This window comes from Sinohyriopsis cumingii, chromosome 2 (assembly GCF_028554795.1).
Source record: "Sinohyriopsis cumingii isolate HCF-2022 chromosome 2, ASM2855479v2, whole genome shotgun sequence".
Lineage (NCBI taxonomy): Eukaryota > Metazoa > Mollusca > Bivalvia > Unionida > Unionidae > Sinohyriopsis > Sinohyriopsis cumingii.
The window spans coordinates 75,423,753-75,446,015 of record NC_142962.1 but is presented as its reverse complement, the minus strand read 5'-3'; the positions used below and the strand labels follow the sequence as shown (position 1 = coordinate 75,446,015).

Here is a 22,263-nt window from a genome sequence, read left to right as displayed (position 1 = left end):
TATTTTGATTAAATAATAGTGTATTTCCTGAACTGCTCCAGTAGTCTTCTATCTGCTGTCAGGCGAATATTCGGAATTCGATACAACCATCCAGGGCCCCTGGATGAAGAAATGGGAGATTACCCATGTCAACAGACATATAGACAAATTCAGAGAGGAGGAAGCAAAGAGACGTTAAACACTGACCTTCCGAAACATTGTAACTGACCATGTTGAGTTCAACATGAAATCTACTGCACTAATGAACAATATCTTGTGTCATTTTTATTCATATTATGAAAAGAAATATTATTATTCAGAAGGGTGTTGTATAAAGTGTTTTGGCATTTCAAATTGGTGAAGTATTTTTCATTAAAAAAATAAAGATGGCTAGCTGTGGGAGAATAAGTCCAACAACTTTATTTATTGGACCCATAGATTCATTAATACTACAATTATAAAGTGTCTTCAATATCACATGTACGCATTTGACTATCATCATCAATATAGGTCTCTAAAAACAACACAGTAAACCTCCTTTATAACAAACCTCTTAATGCCCTTTTAATTACATGCTTATATCCACAATTCGTTACATATCCATTTTGTACTCGGTCTATAACACTTCAAAGTTTACGCAACTTCACATCATTCTAGCCATAATTTGGTTGCCTCTATGTTTGTACTAAGAGTGTTTTACTGTATTTGCATTGTCTCTTACAGATATTGCAACATTATGTTTCAAAAAGTTTGAAGAATGCAGAAGATGTAGGGTGCAATGATCCACATTTTCAGAGTTATGAGATATTGTAGCAGGACCATATAGGATTGAAAAGGAAAGAACATGTGTCCATTTTTATCTTGCATTGCCTAAAATTACACAAGATTCTAGATTTGCTAAACAAAGACAAATATACACAATCCCACCCCCTCCTTTCCCCTGAGTTTCATGTTTTTAGAAAAGCATTTTCTCTGTTTTGAATTTAGACAGGAAAGGGTTGCTGTGAATGTACCTACTGATCAAATATAATACTCAGTGAAACCAATCCTTCTACAACGAAAGCAAATCTAGACAACACCAAGTCATTTCAGTTATTTAAATCTTTTTAACTGGGTTTGAACAACTTATTTCCATTTATGAAACCTGATGATAGAGCAAAAAATGCATTTCCCTTTTCACATCTATGACGACTTGTCCCTTGGTACCTATAATTAACATAGAGGAGTTATGGACTCAAATGCCCAATCCTGACTAAAATTGATACACTAAATTTAGCCCACTACATCGACCAAGTTTTGGTGGGAGATGTATGGACACAAAAAGTTACCTGGCTGGTAATTACTGTCTGAGAAACTTACCTGAATGCAAAAGTAACCAATGTTACTGAGGCATAAAAAGTCATTGTGACCTAATTTGGTAGGCTAGTTTTGTACACAAGATGCATTCCAACATCAAGTTATGTTAACCTGCAGCCAGTAATGCCCAATAAACTGATCTAGACACAAAACATTCCATATATGCTTGCTTGTAAGTCAGATCCAACTTCAAACTGCATAAACCCAGATCTGCCATTGCATAAAGTGCCAGCAGATCTGAGTCTATGCAGTTTGTTATAAATAAGCAGCAGAACAAACAATACACACTTTATCTGTATTACATTATGTGGTGACAAATCAGAGTCTATGCTGCTTCCGGCTGGACCCTCTGTTTAATCAAATACACACAGTAAATTAAATCAATAAAGTGTATAATGTAGGTTACAGTCATCTCATTTTGGTAGGTTGAGTACAAGTACAAAGTTGGATTACTCAATGGGCACAAATGCCCATGAAACTTGACTGAAATGTATAACTCAACCAAGCTGTGAAGGATCAATAGATGGACAAAGAAGGGCAACACTAAATATCTTGCCAATCATGTTTGTGACAAAACCTGAAAATGGGGGCAACTGATGCGGATATATAAAACCCCTGCCAACGGCACCACTGGACTATATGGGTTCTACAGCAGATAATAAGTAGCTGTAAATCGATAAGGAGGACTGTTTGTAAGTTTCTATTTGAACAAAATATGCTTTAATTTAAAGTTTGTATGGAAGAGTCTACTTGATCCATTGGATCATAGCTGCCAACCCTTGACTGAAAACATTGACTGCTTATGACAAAAATACTGATTTTCAGGAAGAAATACTGATTTTTAAAATTTTACTGCATACATAACTATTTACAACATCTACAACCATCACTAAAGTAGGTCAGTAAGTTAATTATTTAATGTCAAAGATGCATGTGTTGCACTCTTGCACCTTCTGAGTAAGTCATCAGACTCAGGATGTTTATATGAGCCTTTTTCATACCTTGTCTTCTCAATCATCATTGATTCCAATGACCATCTTTTATGGATGATCTGAATTGTGTGTGATTTTTTTTTACTGAACTAAAAATCCTCTCACAATTAGCATTAGAGTGTGGTAAAGAAAGAAGTCCTAACATAAAAAAACTTAGACGATCATAAAGAAAGTCTCCACATGAATTCTTCATCTTTGGCATCAGAATCCACAGTCCATCAACACTATTGCAGGAGAGTATTGTTTCAGTCAGAGAGCTGATCTGGTATGTGGCAAACTGTGCTCTAAGCTTGTCCTGATCTGGTATGTGGCAAACTGTGCTCTAAGCTTGTCCTGATCTGGTATGTGGCAAACTGTGCTCTAAGCTTGTCCTGATCTGGTATAAGGCAAACTGTGCTCTAAGCTTGTCCTGAACTGGTTTGAGGCAAACTGTGATGTATGCTTGTCCTGATCTGGTTTGAGGCAAACTGTGCTCTAAGCTTGTCCTGATCTGGTATGAGGCAAACTGTGCTCCAAGCTTGTCCTGATCTGGTATGTGGCAAACTGTGCTCTAAGCTTGTCCTGATCTAGTATGAGGCAAACTGTGCTCTAAGCTTGTCCTGATCTGGTATGTGGCAAACTGTGCTCTAAGCTTGTCCTGATCTAGTATGAGGCAAACTGTGCTCTAAGCTTGTCCTGATCTGGTATGTGGCAAATGGTGCTCTAAGCTTGTCCTGATCTGGTATGTGGCAAACGGTGCTCTAAGCTTGTCCGGAGCATCAGAAGAAGATTCACCATCTTTTTTGTTTGCAATAAAATCACCAGCCTCACTAGCAACTGAAAGAGGAAGGTTCCTTTCTATAAGAAATTTAGTAAAAAGAACTTCCGATTGAATTACATCAAGGTTCTCTCTCTGGTATGTATAAACTTCAGTTCAGGCTGTGTTGTTGATGATGAAACAACAAGCTGATATTTATTAGCTTTTTCATGCTGTTTTATGTCATGGGCACCTCCATGCCCAACAGTGAAATTACAACTGCACAATTTGCAAAATGCAAAGTTTTCTCCTTTACGAGATGGTTTCACAAATTTAAAGACGACTGAATACTTGTCCTTCCAGTTCTGCTTTCTTTTCTTTGCTGGACAAAATTCTGACTCTTCTGCTTTTCTTTTTGACATCATCAAGACAAGATACAGTAATAGTAGCATACGTTCTGCGCAATCCAATATGGCGACAGCTGGTGGTTAAAATTTGGTATGGCAACCTCGATTTCGAATGGACCAATCATATTTTATACATGCAACACATTTATAATAATAATATAACCGGATCCTGTTCAAAACAGAAAATTGCAAGGGAATATTTTAAAAACCTTTTTTTGTTGAAAAAACGGATTTTTAACAAAAAAATTGTACACCCATATTCAGGTCCAAAATATGGGACAAATACGAAAAAATGAGACAGTTGGCAGCTATGTTGGATATGTGTGCGTTTACCAAGATTTTGTATTTACTTCATATAAATATTTTACCGCTTAGCAGATGTAACAAATAACGCTGTTGAAAGAAATAATATACCTAATAATGCAGGCCTAAGTGGTTAGAGCAGGAGGTCGCAAGTTTGAACCCTGAACCGAATCATACCAAAGACTTATACAAATGGTACTAACTGCCTCGCTAGGTGCTCAGCATTAAGAGATTAGTGTTAGGACTGGTCATCTTGGTGTCAGGATAATGGGATTGGTTGGGACATCATGCTACAAGTCTGTGGCATGATGCCCCAGTGTTAGACATCACTATAAACTGCCACACTGCAGACACTGAAGTGATACGACAGATTTTTTTTTTACAGCTACATTAAAAATGCAGATCACACACACACATTGTAATGCATTTCACGGCTCAAGTCACAGATGAATGAACTGTGTACATCTTCAAATTTTGACAGTTGCAGACTTGCCCATTTAACCTTAACACTCAACTCCATTTTGCAGTTAAACAGCTGAAGATAAAACAAAATATGACAACAGAATTATTTAGTAAACTTTACATTTAATATAATGGGTAGAAAAAAGTGTATAATGAATAGGAAGAAAAATATGGAATGTACATGAAAAGGAATGTACAAATTTTCATTTATCTTTCAAAGTTAGACATATTAAAATAGTACATTGTTAAAATTGCTTGCAATGACATTTAATGTAATTTGTAAAATAACTTCTTTGCAATAATAATGTAAGAGTAGAATAAATCATAGTAAACCAAGGTACAATAATCTTATATTTCAATAATGTACATATAAGGAAACACAACACTTATCAAGGTGCAAGTAAATTGTGAAAAATATATTGGTATATTAAAAACTATATCTCAAATATATACCAAGGAGACATGTGATATTTACTCTAGTAATTATGAAGTTCCAAAACCTATAATTAAAACAGATACATGTATATATAAATATATACATTTATATATATTTATAACTATCTAGAGATTTCAAACCTTGTAATCACAAATTAACATGTTTATGCAAACCAGGACTTTGTCCTAACATCAAATAAAATATATTAGATATGTAAAGAAAGTGACAATTATATATATATATATATATATATATATATATATATATATATATATAAATAAACACACCCCCACACACACAGACTGAAACTTCTCTAACATGTATCAATTACATGAAATAAATTGTATTGTATAACAGTCACACACAAGAGTTATTTATTGTGTCAAAGCATGATTTTAAAGAGACTTGGAATAACTGAGCAAATTCTGAAGACGAATGATTGAAAAGTACTCCTAATATACATAATTAGCATAATTGTTATATAGATAGTAAATTACTGTAATTGTGATTATGCTAATCATCAAATATAATTTTTTTAAAACCTATAGTACAAACAGAAAATATGAAGTTGTAGAAACAATGGCAAAGCCATGGGGTTAAATCAGATTCATATATGTACAATTCAAATGTATTTTATCATGAATAATGATTGATAATTACAAATGATAATAAAATGTAGTCCCCATACATAAACAAACATACTAATAAATGAATTGCTGAAGGTATATACAAGTATTTAGTTCCTCTTGTACTATGACCATACCAGCCCCACCTCTTACCAATTCATCTAGCCTCAGAAGGTTAAAATGATGACGTAAAATATGGCTTGCCAAATTTTCAGTTGGCTTTTTGTCCTGCTGGGCAAAGGATGTGGAACTTTTACACATCCTGTGTCAATACTCATCATACACTATGTAATACTGAATCTGCTTAAAATGCCACTCGTCCAAATCGATACACAACCTGAATAGGTGAATTGCCCTTTCTTTGACACCATTCATAATTTAACCCAAGTGAAATTTTATATCTTCAATAAAACACCGAATAGTTGTGTTCAAGTTTAAACTCACAAGCAGCATCATATCAACAGCAAGTTGATACTGGATCATTAGTAGAACCAAACAAAAACTAGATTCCACACTGTTGTACAATATGCTTCACTCTTTTCATTCCCTCTGTTAGCTAAGGTGTGTACAGTAGGTCTGACATGCCATCTTGTATGTCAATGGAAGCAATTAAGGAAGGAAGAAGCTGCAGGGTTCCTTGGTTACCTTGCCAAACATGGTTCATACAGCCCTCAAACTTTTTTTACAAAGGAGTTTTCGAGGACTTAGAGAAATTTTTTCAAGGAGTGCATTTCTTACAGACCTTGAATTAATTTTATATGCTACTCTGTTTATCATTCCATAAATAAGTACAAAAGAAAAGCAAAAATCCACATAATTAGATCAACTCTTTGGTATGCAACTTCAACTAGTAACAATTCATGTCATGTCATTTGGGCCACCCAAATTTTTCATGCATACATTTATCTATTGTTTTTTAAAATTACATTAAAACATCTTAATTTAAAAAGTTATCTATCTTAGTTTGAAAGTTTCATTTGATCCACCCAATTTTATCATGTACTCATTTATCTGTTATTTCGGAAAATTAAATAAATAAGAAAAAATCTGAATTTAAAAAGTGATCTATGTTTTTAGTTTAAATGTTTTGCACTCCCTAAGATATATATCAGGAGTTCTTGGGGAAAAAAACAAAGGAGTTTTTTTAAAAGTAATTCAAGATATGCTAAAGGATAAAACCAACTTTTTTAAAAGTTCAAAAAACTTTTCAAGGCAACCTCTTAAATGATTTTTCAAAGTTGAATAAACCATGGAACCATTGGATAATCCCAGGTAGTGTGCATGGGCAAGGCGCTATACTCCAATTATTTCAGCACTAAATAACATACTTGTGTTGCTATACCATAAAACACCAAACTATTTACTTTCTACGATGAGGAAATTTGATGGAATTCACTTCGATCATAAATAAATGTAGCTTAAGAAACTATTATGAGTGACCTTTAAACTGTCTGCCATAATCATAAATGGCAAATTATCAGAGCAAACTGATGTACATAAAGTAGATGTCACATATAAATGGTGGTTGGTTTCTCAAGAGTTGTCAGTTCATTCCTCTGTGAGAAATATCCTATGCTTTTATTCAGCAAGTTGTGAGTAGTCTTTTTCTGGAAATGATGAAAGCTTGTGCAATTATTATAAAATAAATTTAATTAAATTTAATAACTGGTGAAGATTAAACTCTTATTCAGAAAAATTAACAAAGAAGAAAAAGTAAGACCAAAATGTTAAACCATTAAATGTTTCCTACACTAACAGAATTGTATTTTATAGTTATTTTTAATGCAAATCATACTGTATGTACTGTCATACATGAGGAGTCCAGCTGCAAATCCCACAGATCCTGATCTGTTATTGCATAATGTGCTATCAGAACAGAGGCTCAGAGTTTGTTCCACTGATTCCTCCTAATCAACAGGAGAGACACAGATGAGCTTGTGCATTGTACAATGGCAGATATGGTTTCATGCAGTTTGCAGCTGGACTTAACTTACAAGTCATGTAGTACTTAATTTTGTTGATCATGAAATGGGTTCTAATTTTTCAATAAATGCATTCATGTTTCTTGTGTCTTGTAATTCATGGTTTGTCTCCACAAGAAAACCAACAGACTAAGAAATCTGACTTTATAGTATTTTGGTAGCATTATAAGGCTCATGTGAAGCACTTCAAGTTAATCTCTACCAGTGTGCAAAATACCAAATCAAGTTTACTGACTTTGATTTGACAGTAACTATATAGATCATATATACAAGATTAAAAAATATATAGTATGCAGGAATTAATCATACAGTTATCATTTAAAGAAACTGTTTAGTCAATCTTCAAGTGAATATAGTAAATTCATGATTCATCACATTGCAGTCAGCTGTAGTTCGTACTTTATTATTGATAGGAAAACTGTGTTGCACCCGAGTCAAAACAGGGGCCACTGTCACCCCAAGCTACCAGTGTCACCCTAAATTTAACAACTCTCTGTATTATCCTGTTAATTAAATGGGGACAGAGGTACATACAATTTTCATCTTGATGGCTTAACCAAGGTACAACACTGGGAAAATATATTTCAAAGTAATCATGAATGAAGCTCACATGTCATATTATAAGTATGTACTCTTTGATACTAATTCTCTGTTTCTTGAACTACACTGCAATACTAATTCACTTAAAAGTCACACAACTTTGCTTCCTGATAAAAAGTCAGGTGACCTTTAAAAAGGTAAAACTGAAACACTGCATATTTTCAAAATTACTTTTGTAAAATCATTTAAACATATATACAAAACTTTACAAGAATTGCAATGTACAAGTGTAAAAATTTTATAATTAAAAACAACAATTTACAAAATTATTTTCTGCATGGTTTTAGATTACTGAAATATTATCTCTTCTATGTGACAATCATAATATTGATGAAGACGCTGCCTAATTACATATAAAAAATTGGTAAAGATATATTTTCAACATGAAAAAATTGCACCCGAGCTGAGAGTATAGGAATTCTTGAAATTAATGAGTCATTCTAATAGTATATACTGCAGCTGAGAATTGTTCTGGAAAGAAATTTCAATCAGTAATTCATGTATTTAAATTAATGTGATATACATTTAAATCACATGTCTCTATAAAAAAAATAAACTTGTACTGTATATTATGTGTACTATTTGAGTTAGATATTATATTAAAATATAACCAGTGTCTTTTCTTAAAACAAATATTTTAACTTGAGGCAACCAATCTGTCAAGATTCAAGATGAATATCCAATATGCTAGTGTGAATAAATTTTTGTAAATTGTAGCAAGAATTCCAAGTAAATATCATGATTTAAGTAGATTTAGCATTTCTTTAAAATTACTTTTTGCAATTTGGTCACTGGCAGTACATCATTATTTACATAAATCACATTTTTGTGAAACAGATGTCTTGCAAAAGTTGGTTAAATTTTGTCCAAATGTTGTGATCTAACATAGGAAAACTGCTCATGCCGTATTTATGAATGTCCGTCCTTAACTGTCTTATATATTCAAGCTCTATGCAGAGAATATTTGTTAAAAAGGACTTACTATTGGGTTCCAAAGTTTTCCTTTTATACAGGTTTTACAGTACTTGGAAACATGAAGATAAAAAAAAATAGCTAAAGAATTTACACTTATATCTCAGTTTCTATTGACTGATGATTCCTGACTCTCGTATCTCCATTTCTTGACGATACATATTTTGGCTGGTAGTCATTCTGGTATGTATGCTCCATACTACCTCCTTCAGCAAAGGACACTGGTTCCTCATATGGCGGAGGATCTTCATCCAGATTTGTGACCTGAAGCCCTGGTTGTCTCCAATCATTAGCAGAGTCTGTAATTCGAGCAGGAGTCATTGGTTCATAACCTCCACGTGTTGGAGAACTTCGTGGACTTGGAAGATAAGAGACACCTGGTGAATAAGAGTAATCCATGTTATTTGATGGAATGTAGTCTGTACTAGAATCACCGGAATAGCTATGATTGGTTTGAGGTGTTTCCCTTTCAGGGCGACCAATATAGTCCACTCCACTTGGGGCTATGGCATTACTTATGTTTTCCCTACTTCTGTGCATGCTGGGGTTATAGAGGTTACTGGGATAAGGGTTTTGGTAATCAGGAGGGTTTGACTGGTACATATTGTCTTTGTTTTCTTGTTGACTTCCATATAATTGATTTTGATACAGATTATCTCTGCTTCCGTAAGGAAGTTTCTGTGTAGTATTCAGGTTGGATGGTGTTCCTGGCTTTCGTAAATATTCCACTCCACTATCTACTCCACTCGTATCACTCACATTTTCACGGCTTTGTGACAAATATTCATGACTGCGATACCTTGTGTCTGCCACATTTTCTCTGCTTCTGTTCAACTTCTGAAGACTTAAAATATTCTCTCTACTTGCTGTCAAGTTATCTCTACTTCGTGACAAATTTTCTCGACTGTGACTCATATTTGATGGGTTTATGACATTTTCTCTGCTTTGGTTCAAACAGTTTCTGGAGCCATTGTTTTGCCCACCCACATCTTCCCTGCTGGGATAGGGGAAAGAGGTATTGTATCCTTGAGCATTTGTATCAGGGACATCTTCCTGATTTATGCTTAACTTCTGTGCACTAAAAATATTCTCTCTACTTGATGTCAGGTTATCTCTACTTCGTGACAAATTTTCTCGACTGCGATTCATATATGATGGGTTTGTGACATTATCACGACTGCCAGCTAAGTACTCATTGCTGCTCAGACTGGTCTGAGAGGGCAGAGATGGTTGAACTCTTGGAACTGGCACAGGTTTTGGACCGAGTGGACGGGGCTTGGGTTGTGGATTCAACCTACTGGACTTCCCCTGGACATCCTCTGGCAAAGGTGGTGGAGGGGTGGGTGCTCTGGGTGGATTTGGTGTAATAGGACTTTCTGGCTGAGAGAAACTGGATAAAGAGTTCCTGTTACTAAATTCAACACTGGGTGTATAATTTGGAGAGTAGTAAGCACTTTCATTGTAGGATTTCATTTTTATAGAATCAAGACTCTTTTCCAAATGTGGAAATTTGCCATTTTGCTTCAAAACATTGTCATCATCATTGTCTTCTAGAGGCACTTTCTTTACACTGTCATCATCTTGATCATCTTCATCAAACTCGCTCTCGGAGTTTTGATCTTCATCATGCTTGTAACCACCATTTTCCTGAGTATTTGCTGCATGCTGATATCTCACCAGTTTCTTTCTCATGTTTGTCATAATACTGGGATCTTCATCATTCTCACGTGTGCCATTTTGATCTTGCATTCCCTGCCTGCCAAATGTCCTATGGCCTTGTGTGGAGGGTCTGGCTGCTCTTTCCCTAAGTTGTTTCCGTGTATTATCGAATGGATCTGTTTGACTGTCATCTTCGGTTACTCCTGCAAGACTGGCAATGGATGCTCCAAGTGAGTGAACACTTTGATGTCTAGATGACGTTTGTGAATAGCCATCTATGTCACTAAAATGTCTTTTGGAGGTTGCCACCGATAACATGCTCATGGTGGATTTTGATTTTGTCCTCATTGATCCACGAATAGAAGACCGAATTGATTCCTGTCTCTCAAAATGTTCCTTTTCTCGTCGTTTTGACTTCACATACCAAAGAATCACCAGAACAAGGATGACTAGAACAGCTGTCCCAAACACCCCTGCAGATATTGCAATCACTGCAGTGTATATGTCAGACTGTGGTGGTGATACATAGGGATCTGAAAAAGAAAATGATTCCAATTATTAATCTGAGTGGGACTTAAGAAATTTTGTACAATTTCAACTAACTTTAAATGTGACAGAATTTCAATACTAGATCTACATAAAGATCTATGCATAATATAATGGGATATAATATGATTTTATTTATTTTCATGCGTATTATGGTTCTGCAAAAAAAAAAACTTTTGTTGAAATATTCTTCTTTTCATCAGTACTTAAATTTGTTGATTGATAACTGGGTTTATATTTGCACAGATCAATCACTGTAAATTAGGCTTCCCATTTGAGGTTTGTAGAACCAAGAAATCGTGAAAACTGACATGCCATGAAAAACATTGCTTTCACAATACATACAATCAATGGAAGAAAAAGAACCCTTGTTTCCTCGTGCAACAATGATCCAGAGTTGTAACAATTTTGCTGATCTATCACCAGGAATCCTCCAGTCTCATGAAGAAACAATCCACTGCTTGTATGATAAACAAGGATTCCATATTTATCTTACTTTGAAAGACTTGTTATTGCTTTATTACAGAACTTAAACATGGGACCTTGAGGTGACAATGAAACTGCCAATATCACTGAAAAAGTCCCACCATCTGACAAAGAAGACTTAATAATAATCCAATGATCTTGTGTAGAAATTTCAACATTTTTTGGGGGATGATTCATTAGTTTATTAATTCATGGTGAGTGGTCAAAAGCAAGAAAAACAATTTGAAACTTATATTTTCATAAAAAGGATAAGGCCAAACACAGTAAAAAATCTGCCTAAATGCAGATACTTCTGTATACAAGAAACCTGCTAAGTAAGGACAACTTTAATAACCACTTATATATGCAGGATGCCTTCCAGGAGGCTGTGGTTACATGAGTGATGTCCTTCATAGACAAATTGTGCTGCATTTTCACCTACTGAAATCACTGCTCTAGCCTGTATGCAACAATCATTGACAGAACTCAAATGTCTTTTGTCATGACAGTGCAAAACATTAATTTTTGGAGAAAGGCCCTTCTGCAACCTATCATGCTGAGGCTGATAAAGCAAAGAAAGGTTTAGAGTTTTGGTGACAGATATTAACAGATATTAAACAAATCTACCTATTGGACCATTCTAACCTTTCAGAACATTTGCAAGAGGTTTCTCTCTTGCCTTCAACCATAATAACACAGGTAGTGACAATTCAACCAGTGTGTACAGTTACAAATGCAGTCCACGTGTATGGTTTATCAATACTGTAACTTATCAGGTCAGAAAAACAGAAGAAAAAAAAGAATCGAAGACTTTGAAAAATACGATAAGAATTAAAATTGATAAATAAGGTTACCAGTCATGTTAGAAAGCTTGAAACACATTATTACTGGTAGACCTCACTTACTGATGGATGGATGGACATATTTAATAAAGATCTTGAAAGATTTATAGAAACACTGTGGAATGATGTTACTGTACCATGGTGAATGCTTAAAATGGTTAACAACTGGCAGCCACCTAGCAGAGGCAAGAAGAGGTAATGGGTAAGAGTTTTCTTCCCTTTTTATATATGATATATGGATGGGAAAGATAAAATTTGTGTCTTTCCGAGATTGTTGGATTTCAGAGATAGCAGGGCTTATTTTCTATTGTTAATGTGACTGGGGAATGTATTTGAAGGAGATATCCCCCTCTCCATCTGAAATTAAAACTCCTTTATGGGACTGATGCACTACTGGCTGAAGGTATTTCCATGAATCCAAGATAAGTCTTTCTTTTAACTCATTAACCCCTGGTGCCGCATTTATGTGGCAGGAGGAAGTAGCCTACTGCCGAGCTCTGTAGCATTAAGGTCATGTAAGATACACTAAAGTGGGTGGTATTACTGAAAGGCAGACAGATATAGGTTACAATGATAACAAATAATCTGGACGTTCTAGTTGCACTACAAAATACAGAGGGAGAAACCTAATTTTTGGACCCGTTTTGTTTTTCACCCAAAATTCGCCCATGGCTGGAATCTGATTTTGTGTCTGGATTTTGGACTTTTTGGCCTCATATCTAAGGCAGACCAGTCTGAACTGCACACAGACAGGTGAACCTTTGCAAAAAGTAGGATAAAGTGGGCATTTGGAATAAAGAGTGATCTCCATATGAAAATGATGGGTCTGTTAAGCCAAAAAAAAGAAGAAAAAAAAGAACTCTAACTTTTACCCTTCTGCTAATATGCGAGCAAAATAACCAATAAAAAATTATGTTTCTAACAAAACCAGGCATTAGGCTAATGGAAAATCTCTTGAAAGTCGATGTATTAGGATGCTTTCAGAAATAGCCCCCAAAATGTGTTTTCTACTTGCATTTAAGGCGAAAACAACAAAAACCTCCAGGGGTTAATGAGTTAATGGGTGCATTTTGATGACATCACTAAATTTGAATATTCCTTGCGTATTTAATCACTTGTGCATCAACAATGCACATAAATTACAAATTTAGCCATTCCTTGAGAATCTGTAAAAATGTTCCAAAATCCTTGTTAAACTGCTGAGTATTGAAACTATTGTTGATAACCTTGAAAAATTCCAACACATCAAATTTGGTAACAAAACAAGGCTGAGTTAATATGCCTGCAAGATACTTGTAAGTACACTACAAAATTTATGTCATGGCAACTGACTTTGTACTTTATATTATGGATACAAAATCATTAAACTTGTCTCAGTACAAAGATATACCCAAGTGTGGAGTTTGGCTAAATGTATAATCAAATATTATTTTTTTTAAAAAGACAACACAAACACTCATTTACATTTTATATTTTTTGGCATCAACCAGATATATTCACAAACTAAGCTTAATATAAATCTGTTGATATGTGGTTATGTTATCATTCTCAGACCCATGACCTTTGACCTTAAAATCATTGTCAGAATGCTGATGATCAACTTGTTCAATGGAATACAAGGAAATATCAATGTATGGTCTACACTTGTGTTCTTTAAGAGGAGTAGTGTTATGAATATTTAATTTGATTTGATTTGTTTCTTAGTTTTTAATATTATTTTTTAAAATTTTTCTTATATGCTATGCTGTGTAATTGAACACTGTATCTTGTTACTGACCTAGTTCCAAAATCAGTGACAGTTTTGGTAAACAACTTTTTTTTAAAAACTTTTTTTTAATATCTTTCTCAAAGAAAGAATAATTAAGTTGAGTCAAGGTCATACCTGAACTATGTGATGTTTATCATGTAACAAACTTCTATTTTTTCCAAACGGATGAACTCTTGACCCCCATCCAGGAATCTGTTTTGCGTTTTAGTTAGTCTTATGATGTTATGATAAAGGATTGCCAGTCGTACTTTAATATCTTATATGTTAAGCTGTATTATGATGTGACCAGTTTTGGCTGAATTTTATTTTCTTCAAATTATTGAATTCAAGTGATTATTTTCTCTGGAAATCCAAAAGTGCTCTGATAGTTCTTGGACAAAGACATTTACTGTAATTTATACTGAATTCAAAACTGGAATAATATTTTCTGTGATTCAACAAGAGACTGTTGACCCATCTACACTTTGTAGGTTATTACTGACGTCACTGCCTTCCATTTTTGAATTTCGTCATTATTTGAACTGAGATTCACTTAGAACTTTTCATTGATAGGACTTGTGTTTCAATTCTTGGATTATTTTTGGATTTAATTTGTAAAACTATAAGTACTTTTTCTCATTTTTCACTTTGTATTCTAGGGAAATAAATTATCTGCTAAATTTTACAAAGCCTGTTGTCTTCACTATTTTCTTTTACTTTTTTTAAGAGCATAGACTCATAACAGTAGCAAAAAAAATTTCAAGATGGCTGCTATGGTAGTCATATTGGATGTTAAGTCCAACACCCATTTCATTTAAGACTGACTTGACATAACACCATTTTTAGTGAAAAACCTCAAGTCAAAATGTAACCACCCATCCAAGAGGAGTAACGATACCATTTTCATTATGGTTTTGAAAATGGCAGCCACATCAGCACCGTTTTCGTTTAAGACTAATTAGACATGAGAAATATTTAGGTGAAAAACCTCATGTTGATATGTCTTTCCATTCTGAGCAATAACAAGATTTTAAAGCCACTTGACATGGTCCACATACTGGCCATCAGATTGGAACTGTTTTCAACTGGTACCAACGTAGACAGCATAAGAAACAATTTTAGTAAAAATTCCATGTTAATATGATCAGTTGTTAGGTTATCATGATGGTTACTGTATTGTATGTCTGAGTAGCACTATTTTCATTTAGGACAAATGTAGGGGCAAAGTTTCATGATAAACCTATAAAAGGGGAGTATAGTATTTGCACATCTTCCCGCTTGTTTATACCCCACTATCGATTTTAAAAATGAAAAGCATCAAGGATATAGAAAATGCATAAAACAATGTCATTTCATTCACTGATTTATAATTTCTAACCTGCCTGTTGCCCTAACACTGTCAAATTATTGGCATTTCAATGCAAGTGAAACTGCCAATGCAAACAAGCAAACACACTGCTCACTATCCATTGCTGGTTTCTAGAATAGTCTATTTCAGTCAAAACTGTGTCATCTACATCCAAGATTTGCAATGTTTAGTTTTAATATTTCTCCAACAAACTGAACATATAAATAGGAGGAACTCTCGTTTACATGTATGCAAAGAGGTGTTTATGCAATTATTGAGATTATCACAGACACTGAACTATATCACATCTTGTTCTTAAAACAAGTGTGTGTGTGTGTGTGTGTGTGTGTGTGTGTGTGTGTGTGATTTGGATTTTTAACATAGCTTTAACAATTTTTCAGTCATATCACTACGATGTCTGCAGTTTATAGTGATGTCTAGCACTGGGGCGTCACGCCACAGACATGTAGCATAATGTCCCACCCAGTCACATTATCCTGACACAAGGACAACCAGTCCTAACACTAACCTCTTAATGCTGAGTGCCAAGTGAGGCAGCTGTTAGTACCATTTTTGTAAGTCTTTGGTATGACTCGGCTGGGGATCGAACCCACGACCGCCTGCATTCAAGGCAGACGGTCTAACCACTAAGCCACCGGAGTGGATTTTTAAACTGGTAGGGCAATGCTGTGAGAATACTACAGCAATAACAAGCTTGTGCTAAAGGCTGGACCATAGACAACAGGCCATTCCTTCTTCTGGTCCATGATAAGTAAAAAAAGGGGCTAATTTTCTTAATATAAGAGGAATTTAATTAAAAAAATAAAAGATGGGCCTGAAAATATAATATCAAACTTTTGTGCATTTTGTTATCTTTCTGCACAGTTATGCAAGAACATTTATTTCTCATCTACAAGACACATAAACCTGGGAGATTTATAATGCTAGCTTTTCTTCCCTTGGTCTACTTATATCATTTGAGGAAGATAAACAATACTGGAGTATGCGCGAAGAAAAGGAAATTCCAGTCATACTATGGAGCCACACAGAAAACAATATTAGGCTCTGGCTGCAATTTTCTTTTCCTAGTGCCAAATCAAAAAGATTCTATTAGTCTTCTTAAAAGCAGATTAGTCTAAAATTTAAAAATTACCTTTTTCACAAATAAAGGGGTGCAGAACATTGTAGCAGTCATATTCTTCCACAACATAATTTTTCTCAAAAGCACTGCATCTCCCCCTTGTGACCTCCGCATAGACCCAGACTCGACGGTTTGGGTCATAAACATTCTGGGTTAGTCGTAGCAGGTATGTAATGAAGGCTTGTCTGTCCTTAACTTCTGCCAGGAAGCCGTTGTTCAGCTGGAAAGATAGGAAAACCTACACTTAGTCTACATGTTAAATGAAAGTGCTGTTTTTCAGACATCCAATATGGATGCCACAGTGGCCATTTTGAAAATCGTTTTCACTACTCCTGAATAAATAGTCATTTCAGAATGAGGATTTCATTGAAAGACTTAAGACTAATTATGATACCAAACTGGTGTCTGAGTGGTCCAAGGTGCTCACCTTTACAGATCATTGATAACTCAACTGTCTGCGTGAGTTCCATTTTTGGCTCACCCAGCATGGGTAGGTGAGAAAGCATGCCAGTAGCTTCCTATGGGTCAGTGTTTCTTTGTACGCATGTGTGTGTGTGTGTGTGTGTGTCCCAGGTTCTTCCTTCACAAAATATACTGGCCACCAACCAAGCCATAAATGAAAATTGTGCTGACTTGACTTCCAATATGGCCACTACAATAGCACTTTCATATAGGACCAAGTAGATATTGTATGTAGTCGTTTAGTAAAAATCACATACTGCTATGACCATCCATTCAGGAGGGGTAAAATAACAAGATTTTCAAGATGGCCACTGTGGCAATATTACTTTTCTCTCTGGAGAAGTGGCAATTAAAAGATTTTTTCAAGATGGCTGCTGTGATGATCATATTAGACATTGGGTCTATACCAGTTTCATTTAAGACCAGCAAGACATTACGAACTTCAATCTGTGAAAACCCCATGTTGATATGGCCATCCACTGATGAAGAATAGCTATAACAATTTTTTTGTTGTTGTTTTTTGTTTTTTTTTGTTTTTATTCTTTCTAAAGTTCATAATCATGGCACTTTCAAAGATTTCTAAACGCATTTGAAACAGCCTCTGTACCATGTACGTAAGGTCAAGTGCACACATGTCTTCAGATCATACTGTTCGTCCTCATCTCTTTGTTGAGGATAAAACATTAACATAACTATTTATACATAACACACTAAAATGCATAAATTACAGACATGGTTCCTTAAATCAGTATGTGAACTAAACTCTTCTTTCCAATGGAATCAACACAGATGTGAGTGCATCTATTTTTAGAAGGAGGGTTTTATGCAATGTAACCATTCACTTTAAATAGCTTCATTACAATAGTCCATTGATAGGATTGCAGATTTTTTATGGTTTATTTATTTGTCTACATACTCGTAGTAATTTTAGGCATTGGTTAAATAGTATCTGCTTCACTGCTTTTTTTCCATATTTTTACACATACAAGTCAAGTCAGAAAACAACTTTTACCTTACAATGCTACTCACAAATTCCACAACACAGCATTGTCCCATATGTTTCTGACCTATATAATTGTTGTTGTTTTTGTGGGGTTTAACACCATTTTTCAGCACAGTAAAATCTGGCTATACATGGCAGCCAGTATTAATGGTGGAGGAAGAACCTGGGAAAACCCTGGAAAGAACCACTGACCCACGAGAAGCTACTGACAAGCTTTCTCACATACCCACATTGGCCAAATCCGAGACTCAAACCCACGCAGACAGAAGTGAGATGGCCTGTGATCCGTAACAGAGAGCACTTTAGACCACTCGGGGCCCCAACCTATATAATTGCAATTTAAAGTAAAATCTGAAATAACATAATACCAAGACTTTGCTTTTTCTGAATATATCTGCCCGATGATTTATGAAAACAGACAATCTAATCATCAAAGGATAACATGTGGAAATAGGGCAGTGATAGTTGCTAACTTACTCAGAAAATGGGACAATGGTCAATCAGCTATAAAAATGCATGCCTGTGAACACACAACAGTTTGTCAGCATAATGGATATCAAAACTAGGCCTAGCTACTGATGTCTTGATGAATACATTTCATAACAACACTAAAATTAACTTGACTAAGGTGAGGGGTTATCTCAAAAAGTATGGTCAGTCAATGTACCTCTAAAAAATCACAGGGCAAAGTCGTTTTCACTTTCCTAACAAGGTTACAAAATTACATTTTTAGGCGACTTAGTCACCCACTTCACATAGAAGCATGATCGCTAAAAAGATGAACCTTCACAGTGTGGAGTTCTCAACAAAGATAAAGGGAGTAATTATACTTTTCCCATGCACATGATACAGCCACTGTTTATGACATCATTGGTGTGTGCTTAACATGACAAGTTTGAACCTAATGAAATTTACCCAAATTATAATTTAAGTGCAAAGTGGGATATTACATCAAATATGGTCCATTAAAATTGCAAACAAATCTAGTAATGCAGTTCAAAGTGTCGTTGGGTTTGTTTTGGTAACTTGACTTGAAATCCTGTTTTCACATTGCGAAACATAAAGCTACATATTCACGCCATAAAATCTATCAAAAATCTCATTCTGCCATGCATCTAAAGCACTGCACAACAGCATACTGTAATTTGTTTCTTCTGTCCTTACTCATAGCAAAACCTTGCAATTCAAAAGCATAAAATTCACCACCTTTCCCCATGCATGCTAGGGAAATGAGAGCATTAACTGATTCGGCCCCGATCCCGTAAGTAGGCATGATGAGGCTGTACCCTACTTCCAAGCTCTGTAGCATCAAGGTCATTTAAGATACACCAACGTGGGTGGTATTAAAAAAAAGCAGACAGATATAGTTCTAAAATGATACCAAATAATCTGGAAGTTCTAGTTGCACTACAAAATAGAGGGAAAAACCTCATTTTTTGGACCCAGTTTTTTTTCACCCAAAATTCGCTCGAGGTTGGAATGCGATTTTGTGTCCGGATTTTAGACCTTTTGGCCTCAGATCTAAGGCATACCGGTCTTAACTGCACACAGACAGGCGATTCTTTGCAAAAACTAGGATAAGGTGGGCATTTGGAATAAATTGCGATCTCCATACAAAAATGATGGATCCATTAAGCAAAAAAAAAAAAAAAATGAACTCCAACTTTTACCCTTCTGCTCATGCGCAAGCAAAATAACCAATGAAAAAGGATGTTTCTAATACAACTAGGCTTTAGTCTCATGGAAAATCTGTTGAAAGCCGATGTATTAAGATGTATTCAGAAATAGCCCCCCAAATGTCTTTCCGACACACATTTCAGGCAAAAACGACAAAAACCTCTGGGGCCAAATGAGTTAAGAATGTTTTCCCCCACAATAAAGTAGTTCCATCTGCACATATCACCATACAGTATGACACCATTACATCCTATGCAATTAATCCAAGCATACAAATATAAAGACAGAAGAACAGTATTTTGTGTGACAACATTATCATTTACTCAAAGCCCCGCCCACCTTATTTGCATATGAAAATGTTACTAACAGTACAAAAACTGTAAACTATTCTTGACTTATTGCTTTCAATAAAAGGCTGGTTTCAAAACCTCAATTAAAGCCAATTAATACTTCTGAAGTTATGCAAGCTCTAAATTAATATATATTCTCTACATCTGGGTCTACTTTGTGTGACCCTGACAGGTTTATGTCTACTCTGTGTGATCCTGACAATATTTAGTCCATTTTGTGGGACCCTAACAGTTGTCACTCCACTTGTTTATCTGCGATTTGTGATTTTGATTTTTAACGTAGCTTAAACAATTTTTCAGTCATATCGCTACGATGTCTGCAGTGTGGCAGTTTATCGTGATGTCTAGCACAGGGGCATCATGCCGCAGACATGTAGCATGATGTCCCACCCAGTCACATTATCCTGACACCAGGCCGACCAGTCCTAACACTAACCTCTTAATGCTGAACGCCAAGTGAGGCAGCTGTTAGTACCATTTTTTAAGTCTCTGGTATGACTCGGCCGGGGATCGAACCCACGACCTCCCGCATCCGAGGCGGACGCTCTAACCACTAGGCCACCGGAGCGGTACTTGTTTATCTACCTTATTTAATACTGTGCAATCAGTCATGTCAGGTCATAGGTTAAAAGACAAGAAGGTACAAACAAAAGATTGATTGACATGGTGTAACTATTAATATCCTCTGCAATGCTTTCAAAGAATGCAGAAATAACATAAGAAGAAGTTTGACTGGTGAATATGAATTACACTAGGGTAACATGTCAGTTATGTGCATTGTCAATAAAAAGTAAAGAACATTCAAGAAAGTCCCTTCACACAAGAAAAATCTTACCCTGCAAAAGGAGTCAGCTTCATAGTATGGCAGAGCAGCACCCATGTACCTGTAACACCTGTCTGAATCAAGATGCCATCCAGGTGCACATTTACCTGTGAAGAGGAAACAATATACTCATTTAATAATGTAATATTTCAGTTAGATGAAATAGAAGAGGGTCTAGAAACTAGCAGGATGCTGGATTTGGGTTGAATTCAGGTAGCCTCATGGACTACTACAACATACTTTTACTACATTTTGTTTTGCAACAGATAGTGGATGATGACCAATAAATGCAGGATGCAAGGCAAAAGCCAATACCATAAGTCACCCTGGCCTTTTGGCCAATGTGAGCTAAAACTATCTCACAATGCTGAATCAATTTTAATGACTACGAGAAGGGAAAAAAGGGAACTAAATGATGGATGTTTTATGGTAGAGTGCCTTTCCAGGGCTACTGGATATAAGCTGGGTTACCAGGTGCTGACATCATCTGATTTAAATTTTGCTGGACTTCGTAGGAGGTTCTGGTGTTTGATTTTGTGTCAAAAGCTTTCTTTAAATATCAATATTACACAGACTTATTTGTAGCTGCCTCATAACAGTGGCTGAAAAATCTTATCACATATCAAAGCTATGTATATCACGTGCTGAAAGAAGTTGGTTGGTAAACTTCAATGGCACTTTCAGCACATTATTGGCTATATCATGCTGAGAAAATGGACACTAAGTTAATTTCCCAAAACCACACTAAGAAAACTCATCTCATCTGGTCTATTTGGTACTGAAAATGTGACAACTGGATTATGAGTCCAATGCTCAACCAACCAAGACAGAAATGAAAATAATGGCTTGTTGCCTAGTCTCAGTCCATCCAGACTGTATATCTGCTGCATTGAGAACTTGCCAGTTAACTACTGGGAAAATGCCCCCCTTTGGCTATTTTTGATATAAAAATCTGGTATATTTCTGATCTCATCCCTTGAGTAATTCACGATATCAGATCATGATTACGATGTTATAATGTGTATGATGACAAAAATTACATTAGGCTAATGTAAAATTAAACTGACTATGTAACATTCATTCCAACCGAATTAAATTTTGCTTTACCATAATGATTGTAAATTGGCATGAAATAATTTAATTCATTTTATTTACTTTATTCAACACTTACAGTACTGTCAATCACCTTAAAATCTGGGAACCCGATTTTCATTCATTTCGTTTTTTTCTTCAGGCTGTGGTTTGACTTTCCACTGCATATCAATGAATGCTGAAGCAGGTCTGGTGACCCATGCTCTTTTTTTTATTGGAAATATTACAGACTTATGACTGACAATGTATTAGGTTGC

General features: G+C 35.4%; 1 protein-coding gene across 1 annotated transcript in view; it reads right to left on the bottom strand.

The window, feature by feature from the left end:
- Window positions 1-517: 517 nt before the first annotated feature.
- The window catches only part of LOC149805209 (protein bark beetle-like), a 79,713-nt gene continuing 57,967 nt past the window's right edge, over window positions 518-22,263 (bottom strand). The window contains exons 13-15 of the mRNA XM_089948432.1: window positions 20,927-21,021; window positions 16,612-16,819; window positions 518-11,043 (exon numbers count right to left, since the gene is read on the bottom strand). Coding sequence (XP_089804558.1) covers window positions 8,948-11,043; window positions 16,612-16,819; window positions 20,927-21,021 — 2,399 coding nt within the window. The 3' untranslated portion in view covers window positions 518-8,947. The remainder of the gene's footprint in view (window positions 11,044-16,611; window positions 16,820-20,926; window positions 21,022-22,263) is intronic.